The sequence below is a fragment of the Sinohyriopsis cumingii genome, chromosome 15, assembly GCF_028554795.1.
Source record: "Sinohyriopsis cumingii isolate HCF-2022 chromosome 15, ASM2855479v2, whole genome shotgun sequence".
NCBI classification, from domain to species: Eukaryota; Metazoa; Mollusca; class Bivalvia; order Unionida; family Unionidae; genus Sinohyriopsis; species Sinohyriopsis cumingii.
Window position 1 is genome coordinate 41,701,903 of NC_142975.1, and position 19,875 is coordinate 41,721,777.

Here is a 19,875-nt window from a genome sequence, read left to right on the forward strand (position 1 = left end):
GTGTATGAGAAAACTACATGTTTATGAAATTTCGGGAGCTATACCTCTACCATGTTATATCCGAATTCGTGTTATAATGGAGCATGCTATAATGGGGTCACACTGTACTTACAAAGTAGGTGCGACAATATCCAAAATGAGGCAATTAACTGTAATGAAATAAGCCCACAGACCTTACACAGTACAAGTAAGAACATGGAAGTTGGTGTCCAAATGCTACAAATGCCTTTGAATAGAAACTCTTCAATATGTACATGTTAGTAATGGCATTACACATATAGTAGGAATTTTTATAAGTGCTAGAAACGTGCACATACATAAAATAAATTTAGCCGGTACTTAATGTGAAAAAGTTGGAAATATAAATGGAGTATACTTTCCTTAGAAGTGAGAGAAAAAACTCCAACTTGTAATGGTATATCTTCCATGTGGATTCTGGCTTTTGTGAGGTCTCTTGTGACGAGAGCATGCTTCATGGCATGTGTGGAAATAGTAAATGATGTATTCTTAGGCTTTGCTGCCAAGTCTTATACCTAAGGAGAGATAACTCTGACTGCCACATATAGTTGGCAGACAACTTTTAGTTCCCCTTAGCTAAAAGTAGTATCTGGGAGGGCTGGATTTGTGAGGTCTCAGTTCTTCTTGGGTATTATGAATGGGTAATTTTTCCTGAAGAAACGTACATGTATTTTGCAAGGAAATTATTTGTTCTGTTTTTTTTTTTTTGTTTTTTTTTTGTTTAATAAAGAAATATTGCAAACAGCAAATCCATGTGTACCCATGAAGTCTTGTTGAACTTGACAACATTTAAGGATCTCTGACACTTGTTTTAGTGAAAACCCTCACAAGCAAAATTCCTTTGGACCAAAACTTTTTTCAGTTTTTTAAAGGTAATTGGTTCGTTGAGATTTTCTCAAATATGAGAAAATATGTAATTTTCAAAGCACTTATGCAATGAGAGAGAGAACATCATTGTCTGAGTTTGCAAGAGTGCACAAAATTAAGAAAACTACATGTATTAGTTTTTTTTTTTTTAGTATACATGTATGTATTGAAACCTTATCTGAACAACTTAATGTTCCTTCTGAAAATCACATGCAGTCATGTGAATAAATACGCTGTTGTTTCATGCCTAAAAACAATCATCTTTGAAAGAAACATTTGCGGTATGAAATGCTTTTATAACTTTACTACATGTTCATTACAATTATGAATGATACTCAGTAATGTTTGGGGGCCTTAGGTTGCTGAGTGGTCTAAAGCACTCACATTTACCAATCACTGCCATCTCACCTCTGTCTGTGTAGGTTCAAGTCTGGCTCGGTCAATGTGGATATGGGGAAAAGCTTGCTAGTAGCTTCTGTTTGTTTGGTGGTTCATATCGGGGGTATTCACAGGTTCTTCCTTTACCAAATAAACTGGCTGCCATGTATAGCCTGTCATGTGCTGAAAAATGACGTTAAAATCAAAACAACAGCATCCATACTGTTTAAATACTCTATATAACTTATAATGTTCATAGTGAAAGACCAATTGATTGAATCTGAATTTCTTTTATACTGCTTTGTCAGCAAAGCATCAAAAATGTGAGACCAAATGCCTGGTTGTTGTTCTAGGGTTTAACGCCATTTTTCAGCACAAGATAGGCTATACATGGCGGCCAGTATAACTGGTGGAGGAAGAACCCTGGAAAACCCAAGGAAGAACCACCGACCCACGAGAAGCTATTGGCAGGCTTTCCCACATACCCATGCTAGCTGAGCCAGAGACTCGAACTCACGCAGACAGAGGTGAGATGGCAGTGATCCGGAACGGTGAGTGCTTTAGACCACTCGGCCACTCGGGGCCCCCCAAATGCCTGGTTCATAAGGTCTGATATTCTATTTATAAAATATCAAAGATATAAATGAATAGCATCAGTCACAATCAGATACTAAATAGATAAACATAATCTTTCTGAAATTGAAAATTGATAAAGCTACACTAAAAATCCAAGTCACAGACACACACATCTTAAACTGCATACCTACAAGTATTTTGACATTAATAATTTACTTTAAAAGCTTGCTCTTTTGTACGGCACAAAGACTTCAGATTTGCCTATTGTCAGCCCCAATCAGTCGGCACATATGTCAAGTACTGTCATATGTCAGCCTCAAATGACCTTGGGACATTTTCCAGTCTTTGTCTCTCATATAAGCCCAACCACTCCAGTGGCCTAGTGGTTAGAGCATCTGCCTCAGATGCAGGAGGGGGTGGGTTCAATCCCTGGGCCAAGTCATACCAAAGACTTATAAAAATGGTACTAACAGCTGCCTCGCTTGGCGCTCAGCATCAAGAGGTTATTGTTAGGACTGGTTGGCCTGGTGTCAGGATGATGTGACTGGGTGGGACATCATGCTACATGTCTGCGACATGATGCCCCAGTGCTAGACATCATTATAAACTGACACACTGCAGACACCATAGCAATATGACTGACAAATTGTTAAAGCTACGATAAAAAGTCCAAATCACACATATGCACTCATAAAAGCCCACTGCAGTATTTGCTATCAGTAATAAATCTGTTCCAGTATGAGTCAGGAATTTAACAGTGAAAATACATCTCCAATTTTGAAAAGAGTTTCAGTTTTATTGGGAGTTTTTAAGTACAAAATTGAAATTTGGGATCAAAATTTGTTTTGGTACTCAGAGTTATGGGGTTTGGGTTTACTGGGGGAAAAAAATTACCATATTAGAGAAGGAAAAATTGGGGTCACAAAATTTAGACCTTGAGGGGATTCTGGTACAGTGGAACCTGTCTTGAAAGACCACCCCTTCTGCCAAAACATAATGGTCTCTCATGACAGGTGGTCTCTCATAACAGGTTATAACACTATATAATCTCTAAATCTGTACATGGAGAACCTGGTCTCTCAAGACAGGTGGTCTCTCATAGCAGTGGTCTCTCAAGACAGGTTTTGCTGTATACTGAAGGTTTGGTTTTGAGGAATATGACTGTGGTTTTGAGGAATATGACTGTATATACATGTATATGTATGTGTGTACTCATGTGAATTTCTAACCAGCATAAATTAACCATGGTCTGTTGGAAATGTTATGTGTTTCAGAAGAAGAAAGAATAACATTTAGCCATGAATTTTGTTACTGCTTAAAAGCTGTATATGCTGAAAAATTTCGCTTCAATAATCAAAATTTGACATAATTAAAAACTATACTGACCTTCTTCTGTTACAACTGAGTTGCAGTGTCTTTTATGGGACTTTTTTTGCAGTTACAATTACTGGCCCCTATTTTAATAGATACTTTCTATTTTCTTTTGCAGAACATATGAACCAAATCAAATCAAGACAGCCACTATTACCAAATCATTAAATTCACAGCTAGCAAAAGCAAATCATCAAATCAGGTACCTTTTTATCCTCCAGAAACTGATATTATTCAGAGTTGTATTTGAGTCAGGGTGAGGGCAAATAGTCCTAATTCCAGTGTAAATGGTACCAAATCCCAAGGTAAAATATTTTAATATAATAAAGATAATGCAGAATTTTCAGTTTCAACAAAATCTTTCTGAACATTTATGGTAAGCTCAACTTGATGGAAGTCCATCTTGCTGATCGTCCACCCACACCTAGATTAACATCACTCTGACATTGATCTGTGTCCACCCATTCTTCCATACCACAACCTAGATAAATATCACTTTTTTATTCTCATCATTGTCCACCGATCTTGTCATGGATCCATCCACACCCAGGATTAACATAACTTTCATGCCCATCTCTGATCATCTGTCTTTATATACATCTATCCTGTTCCATGATAAACTTCACTTTGATGTCCTTCCCTGTCCATACATCCTGACATCCATCCATCCACACCTAAATTAACTTCACTTTAATGTCCATCCGTGTCCATACATCCTGACATCCATCCATCCACACCTAAATTAACATTCTGATATATATTAATTCACACCTTTATTAATGTCACTCTCACATCCATATGAGTCTAGGCATTCTTACATACTTCCAACCACAACCTAGATAAATATCACTCGGATGATATAAGTGTCCATCCATCTTGACATGGTATCATTCAAAACCCTTGATTAACATCATTTTCATTTCCATATCTATCTTTACATACATCCATCCTCAACCATGATCAACATCACTGATGTCCATCTGTGTCCTTCAATCCTAACATGCATCCATCTTCAACCATGATCAACATCACTGATGTCCATCTGTGTCCTTCCATCCTGACATGCATCCATCGTCAACTATGATCAACATCACTATCTCCATCTGTGTCCTTCCATCCTGACATGCATCCATCCTCACCTTAGATTAACATCAGTGTAAAATATTTGTACTTCCCTTGTACTTCACTACCGTTTTATCCAGCACTTCTCACATTTGTTGTATAACTTAGGGGCATTAATAGTCTACTTTATGTCAAATATTGAAGATAATATAGATTTTGTGTCTTAATGTTTTCTTTTTTTTAACTATACTAGGGTATCACCACTTTTAGGATTCATAGAAACTGTACAAATTGGGTAGCCAAAAGCCCAGGACTAGTCAGTGTACTTTTGTATTACCTGTATCAGGGATTACTACCTGGAGATCCTGAATCCTGGAACTGGTCATTGTTCCCTTAGTTATATTAGGGCTGTAAAAATTATATAGACAATAGCCTGGGACTAATCAGTATTTTTGCCTTGTAGAAATTGGACAAACTAAAGCCTGGGACTATCTGATATTTTTTTAGATAAGTTCTTGATGACAAAAGTTGAGACCCAAGGCAGCTGTAGTATTCAGCAGTAATTTCAAGTGAGCTGATGATATGGCCCTGCATTAACAGTGGGTGGTTAATACTCAGAAGTTCAGTAAAGAGAAAGATTTGTGCATATTAATGAGGTGATCTTGCTTCTGATTGGGTGACCTTGTTACCATTCTGAAGGCCATAATTCTGATCCAAGTTTGATCTATATCGGCTATTTAGTGAGCAAGAGCAATGCATGCTAATAAGATAATCTTACCATATTACTATGTTAAAAGCCATATTTCTGATCATTTTTTTTATCAATATATGATTGTATTACCAAGATCTGTTAAATAATTGTATACTGAGCAAGATGCACACATATTAATGACGTGATTTTGCATCTGATTAAGGAGCTTGATGCCACTCAAGAATCCACCATTCTAATCCATAATTCTAATCCAGTTATGATCCGATGTGGTATATGGGCTAATATCTTCACAATTGTGGCTGAGTTCGATAATGAGCAAGATGAATGCACATTAATGAGGTCACGTCTTGCATTTAAGTGGCTGACCTTGTTATCACTCCAAATGCCATATTCTGACTTGATTGTGATCAAACTTTGAATGTATGCTCGTATTATTATGGTCTTGGGCAAGTTCAGTAATGAGTGAGATGTACACATGTTTATGTGGTGATCTTGCATCTGGTTGGCTAAACTTTTTATCATTCTGGGTGTCATAATTCTGATCAGAATTTTATCAAGCTTGCGATATGATCTTGTATCTTTAAAATCTTGGATGAGTTGAGTCATAAGCAAAACCTCTGCATATTATTGCAGTAACCTTGCATTTGATTGGCTGAGTTTGTTACCAACCTGGTAGCCCAAATTCATATCAGAGTTTGATCAAATTTAGAATATGTACTGATATCTCTTTAATAAATATGAACAGAGATTAATTGGTGATTTAGCATCTGATTGGCTGAGCTTGTTACAACTCTAGAAAATGTTCCCTATCCATTTTGATCAAACTTGGTAAATAGGCTTATATGATCAAGATGCATAATTTTTGTAATTATGGGCAAGATATATGCCTATTAATGATGTAATCTTGCATATGACTGGCAGACCTGATGGCCATTCTGAGACTGTATTTCTAACCTGATTTTAATCAGACTTGGTAAATTGGTCTGTACCATTGACATGTCTGAGGAGTTTCATTATTAGCAACACCATTGGTTATTTATGTGATGATTTTGCATCAGATTGAAGTTTTTTTTTACTACTCTAAGGACTCTTGTATTGACAGAATTTTGATCAAACTTTTAAAGAGGCCTATCGATTAAATCTTAATGAAGTATGATTATGTGTGAAATTCATTCATATTAATGAAACGACCTTACGTCCAATCGGCTGCACTAGTCAATGTTCTAACAGTTATATTTCTTATCAGATTTTAATAAAACTTGTTAAATAGTCTTATAAAATAATCAGATGAGATTGGTTATTAGTAATATGTTTGCATAATAATGAAGTAATCATTTATCTGATTCACAAAATTTGTTACCAGTCTGTAGACCAAATTCAAATCAGAATTTGATCTTGTTATGTATACTGATATTGTGTTTAATTTTTTTCCATGACTGTAGGTCATAATGATCATTTATAAGCATGATATTAAATAGCTAATTTTTGTCAGTGAAGGTATATTCTATTTTAAGATAATGTGCTAGATGCAGGTTGTGTATTTGGGTTTGAGGTCTAGAAAATAAACGTGTACAGTTTGTAGTAATTTCCAACTGGATGGTTGAAGTGTTGCAGCATATATCAGGTGGGGATGTACATGTGGCACATGGAGATGTATTGTGAAATAGATCACCTGGGATTAATTGTGAAATAGATCACCTGTGATCATATTTTCAGTTTGCAGAAGTATTTAATGTTATGTTTAGATTTAATTTGAGAGGAATCATTTAAATTATTTATTGGATTTGCAACGTGTTCATGTGACTGTTTGGCTAGGTACTGTTTTGGGATTATTGTGAATTCATTCAAAAGAGTTCTGAGCAATGCCATTGTGATGCATCAAGACTGTTGGCACTTAAGCACATTTAAAAGCTATTGGTATGTCAGCACATTCAAGGCATAAATTTCATTTGGAACAGTCTGTTCTTTTGGACTTGTGATAGAACTTTTAGAATTATTTTGGATTTAATACTTTAAGTTCCTCTCAAATTTTCATTGTATAAATTGGAGAACTAAATTATTTATTAAGTGTTACAAAATTTGATGGATTTATTCCTTTTGGCTACTTAGTTTAAGAACATTGAGTCATGACACTAGAGCTTAGGAAATAACCTGATAGTATTATTGTTATAATACAGGTTCTATGATAATTGAGATCTGCACATAATATACTGCTTCCTTATTAACTCATGCCCTGATAACTTGCAAACATGCTTTACCATTGTGTCCGGCATGGATCCCATTTTTAAAAAAGATAATATCAAAATTGGTCCCTATGTTTTATAAAGTTAATTTTTGAATGAACAATAAAACTAGAATTGACCCAAAGCAGTGACATAATACACAATATTTAACAGTACAAAAAGATATTTATTTACAAATGATTTCAGCATGATTATAAAATAGGTATTTAACTATGTATCCTGCCACACCCCTCTAATTTTGCCTCTCTCCATTGATTTACAACCCTTTATTAGTCTTTGATAGGTGCCTCATTAACTCACACCCTTTGCTTATAGTGTGATCAATGTTTTTGGATCCTGTTGTGCATGAGTTGTCAAGGGTGCAGTGTAATGAATACCTTACATCTGATGGGTTGAGCTTGTTACCTTCTTGGATCTAGAGTTTATATTTCTCATCAAGTTTTCTTTAAAACTTAAAAGTTATGAGGAATACAACTTTATAAATCTAACAAAACTAGGAACCAGACTCATCTTTTTCTCTATGTTTTGTGAGCCATAATCTTTGAAACAGTCAGCAGGTTCAACTCGGCATTCTTTGTTACAAGAACAATATAAAGGTTTGTAATTTTGATATCTTGCATTTATAATACATTCATTCACAGCAGCATTGAAACACATCCCCCCCCCCATTTGTAGTCACTGCATAATTTTGGCCATTAATGGCAAGTTGTCACTCATAGCAGAGGCAATCTCAAATAGAGATGTTACAAATTTAGTAATGACCTACTGGGTACCCATTAATCCTAATGATTAGTTACCTAGGTAACCATTAATCATAATGATCCAATACCTGGGTTTCATTAATCCTAATGATCAGCTACCTGGGTACTCATTAATCCTAATCAGTTACCTGGGTACCCATTAATCCTAATGATCCATTACCTGGGTACCCATTAATCCTAATGATCAGTTACCTGGGTACCCATTAATCCTGATGATCAGCTACCTGGGTACCCATTAATCTTTATCAGTTACCTGGGTACCCATTAATCCTATTGATCAGCTACCTGTGTATCCATTAATTATAATGATCATTTACCTGGGTACTCAGTCAAAGGGAAATTGTATTAAATTATTACATTCATGAAATTCTTTGTTGTCAGTTGATGCTATGAGATATAATAAAAGGACACATTCACAGATATATGATAGCTTGATTTAGGAAGATTAGAATCAGATGAATATATCACTTAAGTACAGTTACTGCAGGTAGCACTGTCTGTTGGTTATCAGTTGGTTCATTCCCAGTAGAAGGGAAACTCAAATCTAAAAATTTTAATATAATGACTGTTTTTCTTGCCCCCATTTGCTAACACATTAAAACCTATTCTTGCATTTCATCAAGGATGGTTTTGAGTTTTGTAATAATTAAAAGCCCCAAGATGGCATATGTCACTATGTACTTCTGATATTGTGCGTACAAAATATACACATTACAGAAACAGCAATGAAATTCAATGTAGACAACCCACATGTGAAACTAATTTAATTTAGAATTACTATGCCATTTGTGGAAAGACTGGCATAAGACATTAAAAGATAAGTTAACTTTTTATAGGTATAGGTATATTACATTACATTACATAAAGTAATCACGTGTGAATGTAAAGGCACATTACATTATGTAATCACATGTAAAAGTATAGGCATATAAATTATATATTAATCACATGAGAAAGTATAGGCATATTGCATTGCATTAGGTACTTACATACATGTAAAGGTATAGGCACATTACATTATAATACCTAAAGGAATCACATATACATGTAAAGGTATAGGCACATTGCATTATGATACCTAAAGTAATCACATACATGTAAAAGTATAGGCACTTTACATTGCATAATCACATACATGTAAAGCTACAGGAACTAAGTAATCACATACATGTACAAGTTTTTGTACATTATATTGCAGTACATAAAGTTATCACATAGATATAAAAGTATAGGCACATTAGAGTATATAATCACATGTAAAAGTATAGGCACATTACATTACAGTACATAAAGTAATCACATACATGTAAAAGCATATAGGCATATTTCAGCACATAAAGTAATCACATGTGAAGTCAGTGACACATTACAGCACATAAAGAATTGCATACATGTGAAGTTATAGACACATTACAGTACATAAAGTAATCACATACATGTGAAGTGATAGACACATTACAGTACATAAAGTAGACACATTACAGTACATAAAGTAATCACATACATGTAAAAGCATAGGCATATTTCAGCACATAAAGTAAATCACATATATGTGAAGTGATAGACACATTACAGTACATAAAGAAATCACATACAATTATTACATGTAAAAGCATAGGCATATTTCAACACATAAAGCAAATCACATATATGTGATAGACACATTACATTGCACAAAGAAATCACATACATGTTAAAGCATAGGCATATTTCAACACATGAAGTAATCACATGTGAAGTTATAGACACATTACAGTGCATAAAGAAATCACATACATGTAAAGGTATAGGCACATTACATTGCATAAAGTAATTATATGTAAAGATATAGGCACAAAGTTGTTGTTGTTGTTGTTGTTCTAGGGTTTAACGCCATTTTTTAGCACTAGATAGGCTATACATGGTGGCCAGTATAACCGGTGGAGGAAGAACCCTGGAAAACCCAGGAAAGAACCACCGACCCACGAGAAGCTACTGGCAGGCTTTCCCACGTACCCACGCTAGCCAAGCCTTTAGGCACAAAGTAATCACAAACATTTAAAAGTATAGGCACATTACATTACAATACATAAAGTAATCACATGTGAAAGTATAGGCACATTACATTTCTGTACATATTTGTTGTTATAGGGTTTAGCGCCATTTTTCAGCACACGATAGCCAGTGTTGGCGGCCAGTATTAATGGTGGAGGAAGAACCCAGGAAAACCACAGAAAGAACCTCTGACCCGTGAGAAGCTACTGGCAAGCTGTCTCACATACCCACATTAGACGAATCTGAGAATCAAACCCACACAGACAGAAGTGACATTTCTGTACATAAAGTAATGCCTAATAATTAAGATCACAATAGTCACACCCACATAATTATAACTGTTTCCCTTCTATATTCTAGTATAGACAGACAACAGAAAATGAATGCAAAATGAGACAAATATGATGTTCTTGGGACAAGTCACTTGTCTAATATCACTTGTCCTGAAAAAGTTGCTGAGTACAAAAATTCAATAAAACCCAGAATACAAGGGTACTTCATTATAAAGCCCATTTATATACTGCCACCCCTCATATACCAAGGCTATAGTCAGGGATCCCATTCAGTTTTATTTTGTCACTGCTACTTATTGTATTTCACTAATAAGTTCTTGATTCATCAGCATGCCATGTCATAATATGATTACACATCATCATTTTATTCTGTATTTTCTGTTATTATTTATTACACATTTATGATACTGAATGATATTACATTGTTGTGACACTGACTTATTTGAGCATCCTTCAGAATAAGGCTCCTTCACTTAAAACAGGTGACTTTTATGAACTTAAAATGCAAGGACTGATATGAACATGAAACACAGGGACTGATATGAACTTAAAACACAGGGACTGATATGAACTTAAAATACAGGGACTGATGTGATCTTAAAACACAGGGACTGATATGAACTTAAAACACAGGGACTGATATGAACTTACAACACAGGGACTGATAAACTTAAAACACAGGGACTGATATGAACTTAAAACACAGGGACTGATATGAACTTGAAACACAGGGACTGATATGAACTTAAAACACAGGGACTGATAAACTTAAAACACAGGGACTGATATGATCTTAAAACACAGGGACTGATATGAACTTACATCACAGGGACTGATATGAACTTGAAACACAGGGACTGATATGAACTTAAAATACAGGGACTGATATGATCTTAAAACACAGGGACTGATATGAACTTAAAACACAGGGACTGATATGAACTTAAAACACAGGGACTGATAAACTTAAAACACAGGGACTGATATGAACTTAAAACACAGGGACTGATATGAACTTAAAACACAGGGACTGATATGAACTTACAACACAGGGACTGATAAACTTAAAACACAGGGATTGATATGAACTTAAAACACATACTGATATGAACTTAAAACACAGGGACTGATATGATCTTAAAACACAGGGACTGATATGTACTTAAAACAAAGGGAATGATATAAACTTAAGAAACAGGGGCTATTTTGATTCCTATAGTTTCTTTTAAAGAGGTAACACTGTAACCACTTAAACATGAAGAGAGTTTTTATATCAACTTCTATAGAGAAATGACTATCACTTGACCTCTGTAGGGAATTGACTACCAGTTGACTTTTATGGGTGATTGATGATCTGTTGACTTCTGTAGGAATTGACTATCATTTGACTTCTATAGGAATTGGCTATCATTTGACTTCTATAGGAATTGACTATCATTTGACTTCCATAGGAATTGACTACCAGTTGACTTTTATGGGTGATTGATGATCTGTTGACTTCTGTAGGAATTGACTATCATTTGACTTCTATAGGAATTGGCTATCATTTGACTTCCATAGGAATTGACTACCAGTTGACTTTTATGGGTGATTGATGATCTGTTGACTTTTGTAGGAATTGACTATCATTTGACTTCTATAGGAATTGGCTATCATTTGACTTCTATAGGAATTGACTATCATTTGACTTCCATAGGAATTGACTATCATTTGACTTCTATAAGGAATTGACTATCATTTGACTTCTATAGGAATTGACTATCATTTGACTTCTATAGGAATTGGCTATCATTTGACTTCTATAAGGAATTGACTATCATTTGACTTCTATAGGAATTGACTATCATTTGACTTCTATAAGGAATTGACTATCATTTGACTTCTATAAGGAATTGACTATCATTTGACTTCTATAGGAATTGACTATCATTTGACTTCTATAGGAATTGACTATCATTTGACTTCTATAGGAATTGACTATCATTTGACTTCTATAAGGAATTGACTATCATTTGACTTCTATAGGAATTGACTATCATTTGACTTCTATAGGAATTGACTATCATTTGACTTCTATAGGAATTGGCTATCATTTGACTTCTATAAGGAATTGACTATCATTTGACTTCTATAGGAATTGACTATCATTTGACTTCTATAAGGAATTGACTATCATTTGACTTCTATAAGGAATTGACTATCATTTGACTTCTATAAGGAATTGACTATCATTTGACTTCTATAGGAATTGGCTATCATTTGACTTCTATAGGAATTGGCTATCATTTGACTTCTATAAGGAATTGACTATCATTTGACTTCTATAGGAATTGGCTATCATTTGACTTCTATAGGAATTGACTATCATTTGACTTCTATAGGAATTGGCTATCAGCTTACATGTGATAAAGCTGTATTGAACAGTCTTTTCCTGTTTTTAATATAGCTTACATACCAGACAGCTGTAGTGAACTGTCTTCTCTTATTTTTTGTATAGTGTACAGATTATGAAGCTGTAGTGAACTGTGTTTTCTTTTTTTTAATAGTCAGTTCTTTTGTTTTCATATCTTTTTTTTCACTGAATTGTGGTTTTATTTTATTTTGTGTAGCTTTCTTTCACAGAATTTGGAAAACCTGCCGAGTGACAGATGATTTTATTGCTAGAAAAAAGGTCGCATCCAGAAGTTACGTTTATCGTATTTGCCTTAAACATGGAAACCGATTGGTGGCAGGACCTTCACCCTTTGAGTTACAGCGAGTCCTTGTTATTATGTAAGTTTTTGTCTAACCCTCGTTAGTAGATTCATCATTTTGGGATTAATTCTTCCACCATTGCTGGCAGGAATGGTAGTAGTACGAATTAGAACCAGTATCATGTCATGATTTCAGGGAGGGAGGAGGGAATTCAGTAGCATGCATCTTAAGTGAGAAAAACTGTTGCATAACTCTAGCCACCATTAACCCAGACAAAACAATCAACAAGATAGTTCTTAACTATTTAACTTTTTTGGTGTCCATGTCTCGATCCAGTAAAAATACCTTGACCTTGTTTGTGCATAAGGCAGTCTTGCTGTATATTTTGAGTGGTTATTTTATTCAGAATATTTCAGATGATGAACTGTAAATAATTCATTTTTTAAAATGTTTATTTGTAATAGATAGAGAAATAAACATGTCTGGCCCTGAAGAACAAAGGTTTTTATTTTAAGATTTCAAGTTCAATGTCAGTATATTCAAGGTGGAGAAAATTGTCAAAATTCAGTCCTTCCAGCCTCTATCTGATTATTATTGGGGGTTTTTCGTTGCAAGATTTTCATGCAATGAGCTACATATACCTGTTTCATCCATCAGCTTTGTACCATCACCAGACATTAATGGCCTGTCTCATTAGCTACATGTAACAACCGTCTCATTTAGCTACATGTAACAACCATCTCATATAGCTACATGTAACAACCAAATATAAGCTAATAGTCTCATTTACCTACAATGTAATAATTATCTCAGCTACACTTAACAACTGTCTCATATAGCTGCATATAGAAAACAAATATTTCAGGATAGCTGCATCAGTAAAGTACCTTGTTTTAGCATATGTTTGAGCAGTTTACAGAGAATGTGACATGGGGAAAAGATATCTCAATGTAAGGACTTTGTCTGACACCACAAGAATCATTATATTTAATTTATCATTAATTTTGAAAATTGTATACATAAATTGCAAGCATGGTGAATTTACTGACATAGAAAATATAATCATGCTAAAATTCAAATGAGAAACCATAAATAGAAATCAAATTCACAAAAATAGAATTCCTGTATTGATATATGTATCATATATTCAGGGTCTTTGCATGCAGTGACATGTTTCTTTGTACTTCATTTGATGGATATGCCATCAAAGTATCATATTTCATGATCTTTCTGTACAGTGACATTTTTCTTTTCACTACAGTTGACTGGATATGCCATCAAAATATCATATTGTATGGTCTTTGATTACAGTGACATTTTTCTTTTTGTAATACTACCCCAGTGGCCTAATGGTTAGAGTGTCTGCCTGGGATGAAGAAGGCCATGAATATAAGGCCTGATCACTTCATCTTTCTCTCATACACCTCACATTGATAAGGCCTGAGTATTTTCATTTTTCAAAAGTATATGTTCATGATTGAATAACCATTCTTTTTACAGTAAATACAGACTGCTCCAGTGGCCTAGTGGTTATAGTGTCTACCTCAGATGCAGGAGGTCATGGTTTTGTACACCAGCCTTGTCATATTAAAGACTTATAAAAATGGTACTAACAGCCGCCTTGCTAGGCACTCAGCATTAAGAGGCTAGTGTTAGGACTGGTTGGCATGGTGTCAGGATAATGTTACCAGGTGAGACATCATGTCTGCGACATGATGCCCAAGTGCTAGACATCACTATAAACTGCCACACTGCAGAGATCTTTGCAATATGACCAAAAAAAATTGTTAAATATGCATTAAAAATCCAAATCATGCACACACTTTTTGTACTATATACCATCAAGGTAGTATATTTCAAGGCCATTTTATTTCTTGAAATAAACGTGATGTCAGACAGTCTTCCCTCAGTGGTTTGGCGAGTGCAGAATTGTCTGCTTTGGCTAATTAGTTAGACATGGCTGTGCAAGCTATATTTGCCATGATAACATTTTTATAGCATCCAAGATTGGTAGTCATTGTCATGCATGTCATAATGCCAAAACCAAATTTTTATAGCATCCATAATTTGGTAGTAATTGCCATGCATACCATGTTGCCATAACAACATTATTGTTGCATCAAGGATCTGGTATAATCATTGCCATGCATGTCATGTTGTCATAACAATATTATAGCATCCAAGATGTGGTACAGTCATTGCCGTACATGCCATGTTGCCATAGACAACGTTATTCTAACATCCAATATGCTGATCAAATTCAAGCCTTAAAAATGAATTTTAAGTTAGGAATATTTATTAGATGCTTTATTTTTGAAATAACATAATTGCTATTTATCCTTATACATGTATTGTTTATTTTTGTCTGCATTGAAGGCAACCCTTTGACTTTGACAAATTTCTGGAAACAGCAGAGCTGCTATCAGGGACACATGACTTTGCCAATTTTATGATGCAGAAAGGTTTGGAGCAAGCAATAAACACTGTGTTGACAGTGAGTATAAACATCAAGAGAGGATCATCAGTGATGGATGAATACCAGAATTTATCCATGAATCAGCTAGAATTCTGGGAAATTCATTTCAAAAGCAGAGGATTTTTATGGCGTCAGGTATTTACTTAATGTTCACAGTCATCTTCCTTTTCCCCATTCATCACTCCCTTGGTACTGTCAAAAATAAACTCATTTCTCCATTCATCACTCCCTTGTTATTGTCAAAGGTAAATTATTTTCTCCATTCATCACTCCCTTGTTATTGTCAAATATAAACTCTTTTCTCTTTCATCGCACCCTTGTTATTGTCACAGATAAACTCTTTTCTCTTTCATCACTCCCTTGTTATTGTCAAAGATCACTCTTCTCTATCATCACTCCTTTGTTATTTTCAAAGATAAATTCTTTTCTCCATTCATCACTCCCTTGTTATTATCAAAGATAAACTCTCTTCTCTTTCATCACTACCTTGTTATTGTCAAAGATAAATTCTTTTCTCCATTCATCACTCCCTTGTTATTGTCAAAGATAAGTTCTTTTTTTTCATTCATCACTCCTTTGTTATTGTATAAGATAAACTTTTTTCTTCATTCATCACTCTCTTGTTATGGTTAAAGATAAACTATTCTCTTTCATCACTCCTTTGGTACTGTCAACGAAGAACTCTTTTTTTCCTTCATCACAGCTGTGGTACAGTCTCTTTGAATTCATCTTTTGAACTCTTCAGCTGTGCATTCTTCTCCTCTTTTGTACAGTCAGCAATAAAATCATCATCTATCCATTCATCACTCTTCTCATAAGGTTAACAATAAACTTGTCTGTCCATTCATCACTTCCTTCATAAAGTTAGTGATAAATTCCTCATCTGTCCATTTATCACTCCCTTCATAAAGTTAGCGATAAGCTCCTCGTCTGTCCATTCATCACTCCCTTCATAAAGTTAGCGATAAACTCCTCGTCTGTCCATCACTCCCTTCATACATTTAGTGGTAAATTCATCTGCCCATTGATCTCTCCATGATATTTACCAGTCAATGATGAACTACTCAACTGTCCCTTGGATAAACTCCTCTGTCTATTCATCACTCTCTTTTTACTGTCAGTGATAAAATGTCAGGTTCATGAAGAATTCTTGAAATAATGCTAGTACTCCCTCTGTGATCATTAAAATTCCCTATGCGGGTACTCCCTCTGTGATTGTTCAAATTCCCTATGCTGGGATTCTGTGTGTGATCATTCTATGTGCTGATTTGTTACAGCTCTAAGGTTACAAACTAAGTAACAGAAAGAATGAATACCAATAAGTTTTGTAAAACTTAGCAAATAATTTAATTATCATAGTTATGAATAAAATTGTGAGAGGAACTTTCAGTATTATGAAATGAATCCAAAATAATCCTGATATAGTTCTGGATTCAGTGGGGTATTCACTCTGCATATTGAGAAATAACCCCAGCTCAATGAACTTCTTTTGCATTTCGGCTCACAAAGTTACAGCAGTTGCCATCAGTATAACATTTGACCAGAACTGTTCTCCAGCTAACATATTTTAAGCCATGTGATGGTGATCAGAGTCCACTTTCTCTAGTTTTATCTTTGAGATCTGTCATCTCAAAGGGCCCAATCTAGTTTTATCTTTGAGGTCTGTCATCTCAAAGGGCCCAATTCGATCTGGTGGTCGATTGAGAGCTTCTTAAGACATGACTTCATTACTTCCACTCGATTTGCAGGGGGGGTCCTATTCGAAGCCATACCCCAACAGATAGAATCCCCTCCTGTTGGATTACCTAGAAGTTGTCTCACATGCCATAAGGGACCAGATGTGATATCTCCAGGGTAAATGGATGTACCTCCTTCAACCTCTTACTAATTTTCCGAAGGTATTATGATTGGGTAATGTGTTTAAAGAAGGAACCAATTTTTTGTAGTAAATTAGGTTTCTTCAAGAATACTTACCCAATCATAATGCTCATAAACCCTCCCAGCCTCCCTGCAGTTAAATCCATAGAGAGCATGCCTTATGCTACAGTGATAGGGTGGTGCATTGTGCCAATAAATTTATACCAAAGGGGAGATCACTCTGCCTGACTACTGTCTTGGTTGGCAGACAACTTTTAGCTTCCTTTAGCTAAAAGTAGTACAGTGTGACCCCGCTATAGCATGCTCCGTTATAATGCAAATTTGGATATAATGTGGTCATGGTGTGGCTCCCGAAATTTCATATACATGTATTTTTCTTGTGCAAAAAAAAAATCTTAAAAAGTACGAAAAAATATAGAAAGCTGCTTATCATTTTGGAAAGAGATCGCATATGAATAATACAAGATGATTGTGGCTTGGCTCCTGAAATTTTATATGCATTTTTCTCGTACACAAAAAAAGTATTTTCGTCTTCTTAAAAGTAAGAAGAAGAAAAAAAAACACATAAAAAGTTTATTCTGGGATCGTGTAGGTCTTCGCCAATGTCGCAAACTTGGATTGTTTTTCCTTACTGGCTGCAAAACATACCATGTGGTTTTTTATTGGTTTGGAGTGCAGAAATTCAGAGGCCACAAACCACAAACTGGATATAAAATGCACTGAAATTTATCTATTGTTACATAAACAAATTCTTTGTCCATATTGACAAACCATTTAAACAGAGCATTGTTATATCATAATCTGCTTATCTTAACATCAAGCATGAGTTCTGTATGTTGTGAAATATCCGCTTTTTTGTTGTTGACATTTCTGGTAACAGAGATCAACCGGACGAGGCATTGTCTCATAATCTATCTTTCATCGGATTTTTGGCCGCTCGGTAGTAATTGATATATTTACAAAGACTGAAATTTTATTGTTGATAGTAAGTAAAATTCCTCTTCTTTTCACCCAGAATTAAATCCTTCAGAACACTCACATTTTCTGTAATAATTCCTGTCATCAAAACACCTGAGTCTCTATTGTCCATTGACCCTTTGTTAATTTTCAGATACATGCGTGGAAGGCAGCATCATGATGCTACCACAAATGTAAAAAAAAAAAAATACATCTTACTTATTGGTTTATTCAGTAGGGATGGAGGGACAGTAACTAGAATAGTCTAAATGACGGCCAATTCCTTTTTAAAAATGTACCCCGATAAAATAGTTTAATGAAATTTCAAAGAAAACAGATTACCTTTGAAGCATGGACTGTTATGAAAACGTACTCAGCAAATGGAAAAAATACCAGTCTCAATCATGCAATACAATTATTTGATGTTGCCGCCACAATAAGAAATGGGCATTCGTTTGGTTCTCCAAAGCTGTCCTTTAGTGGTGACTTCAATAGCGCATGCACCCTTCATCAAAGAAAGCTGACTACAATCTTTCAATAATAGCAAAGAACTTTTCTTCAAAGGAGGTCAGTACTAAACTTAAATAAAAGTGATGGAATCTGATGGATTTTTGCATTTTCCAATGTGACTAGTACACGTTAACTGTGCTGTGAAAGTTTCCTTTTTGTCGGGAAAAATTTATGATTACTAACGCTACCAGTGGCAGCTTAAAACGCAAACTAACTTTTACCGACTTGGAACGTACTTTAAAGTAAATGTGTTTCGTTACATGATTGTGCTATGTTTTTCCACTGAACTCAGACCAATATGACCTGTTACAAAATTACTGAATGTTTTAAAGCTGTGTGTGTGCATATTTTCGATGGAATCACTTGTATTGTGGCTTCAGTGATGAGGTTAGCAGGTGAGTACACGCTGTTGATACTCTATTCATTCTATACATTAGACATTTATACATAAACAGGATTCATGTATATGTGCCAATTCATGGTTCTCTAAATAAAGTCAACTATTATATTGTCTTCTCTGTTTTCACTACCTGTGTATTTCTCATTTAATATGCATCAATTTAAGATAGTAACTGTGCCGACGAAGCACGTATTTTACCGCCCACATTTATTACCCCATACATACAATCAGTTTTTAGGGGGGTACATTTTCTTCAGCTAACTGACTTGGTTGCATATAACACTGTTCGGTATATAATGCGGTCGGGTTTTATGGCTCTCAACTACGGTGTTATAGCAGGGTCACACTGTATCTGGGAGGGTTGGATTTGCAAGGTAGTAGCAGTTTTTCAAAGGTATTATGATTAGGTCAGTATTCTCGAAGATACATGTTTTTCGGGGGGAAAATAGGTTTCATAAACATACCCTGTGACAGATCTCACAAAATTTATTTTGAAATTTCCTATTCATATGACCTAGCCCAAATAATGCAAAATTACTTCTAGAAGCAAACCCCACTAGCCAATAAGAAATTACCCCAAAGTCATCAAGTCTTATTATTAAGATTATTATTAGTAATTGTCAATACCTACACAAGCATCTGTTT

General features: G+C 35.0%; 1 protein-coding gene across 5 annotated transcripts in view; it reads left to right on the forward strand.

The window, feature by feature from the left end:
- The window catches only part of LOC149781681 (tRNA pseudouridine synthase-like 1), a 51,808-nt gene that overhangs the window by 17,795 nt on the left and 14,138 nt on the right, over window positions 1-19,875 (forward strand). For 3 of the 5 annotated variants that reach the window (XM_089935767.1, XM_089935769.1, XM_089935770.1), the window contains 3 exons: window positions 3,329-3,412; window positions 12,938-13,087; window positions 15,386-15,620. In XM_089935767.1, the coding sequence (XP_089791893.1) occupies window positions 3,329-3,412; window positions 12,938-13,087; window positions 15,386-15,620 (469 nt within the window). The remainder of the gene's footprint in view (window positions 1-3,328; window positions 3,413-12,937; window positions 13,088-15,385; window positions 15,621-19,875) is intronic. The other 2 variants (XM_089935771.1, XM_089935768.1) reach the window with 2 other exon arrangements.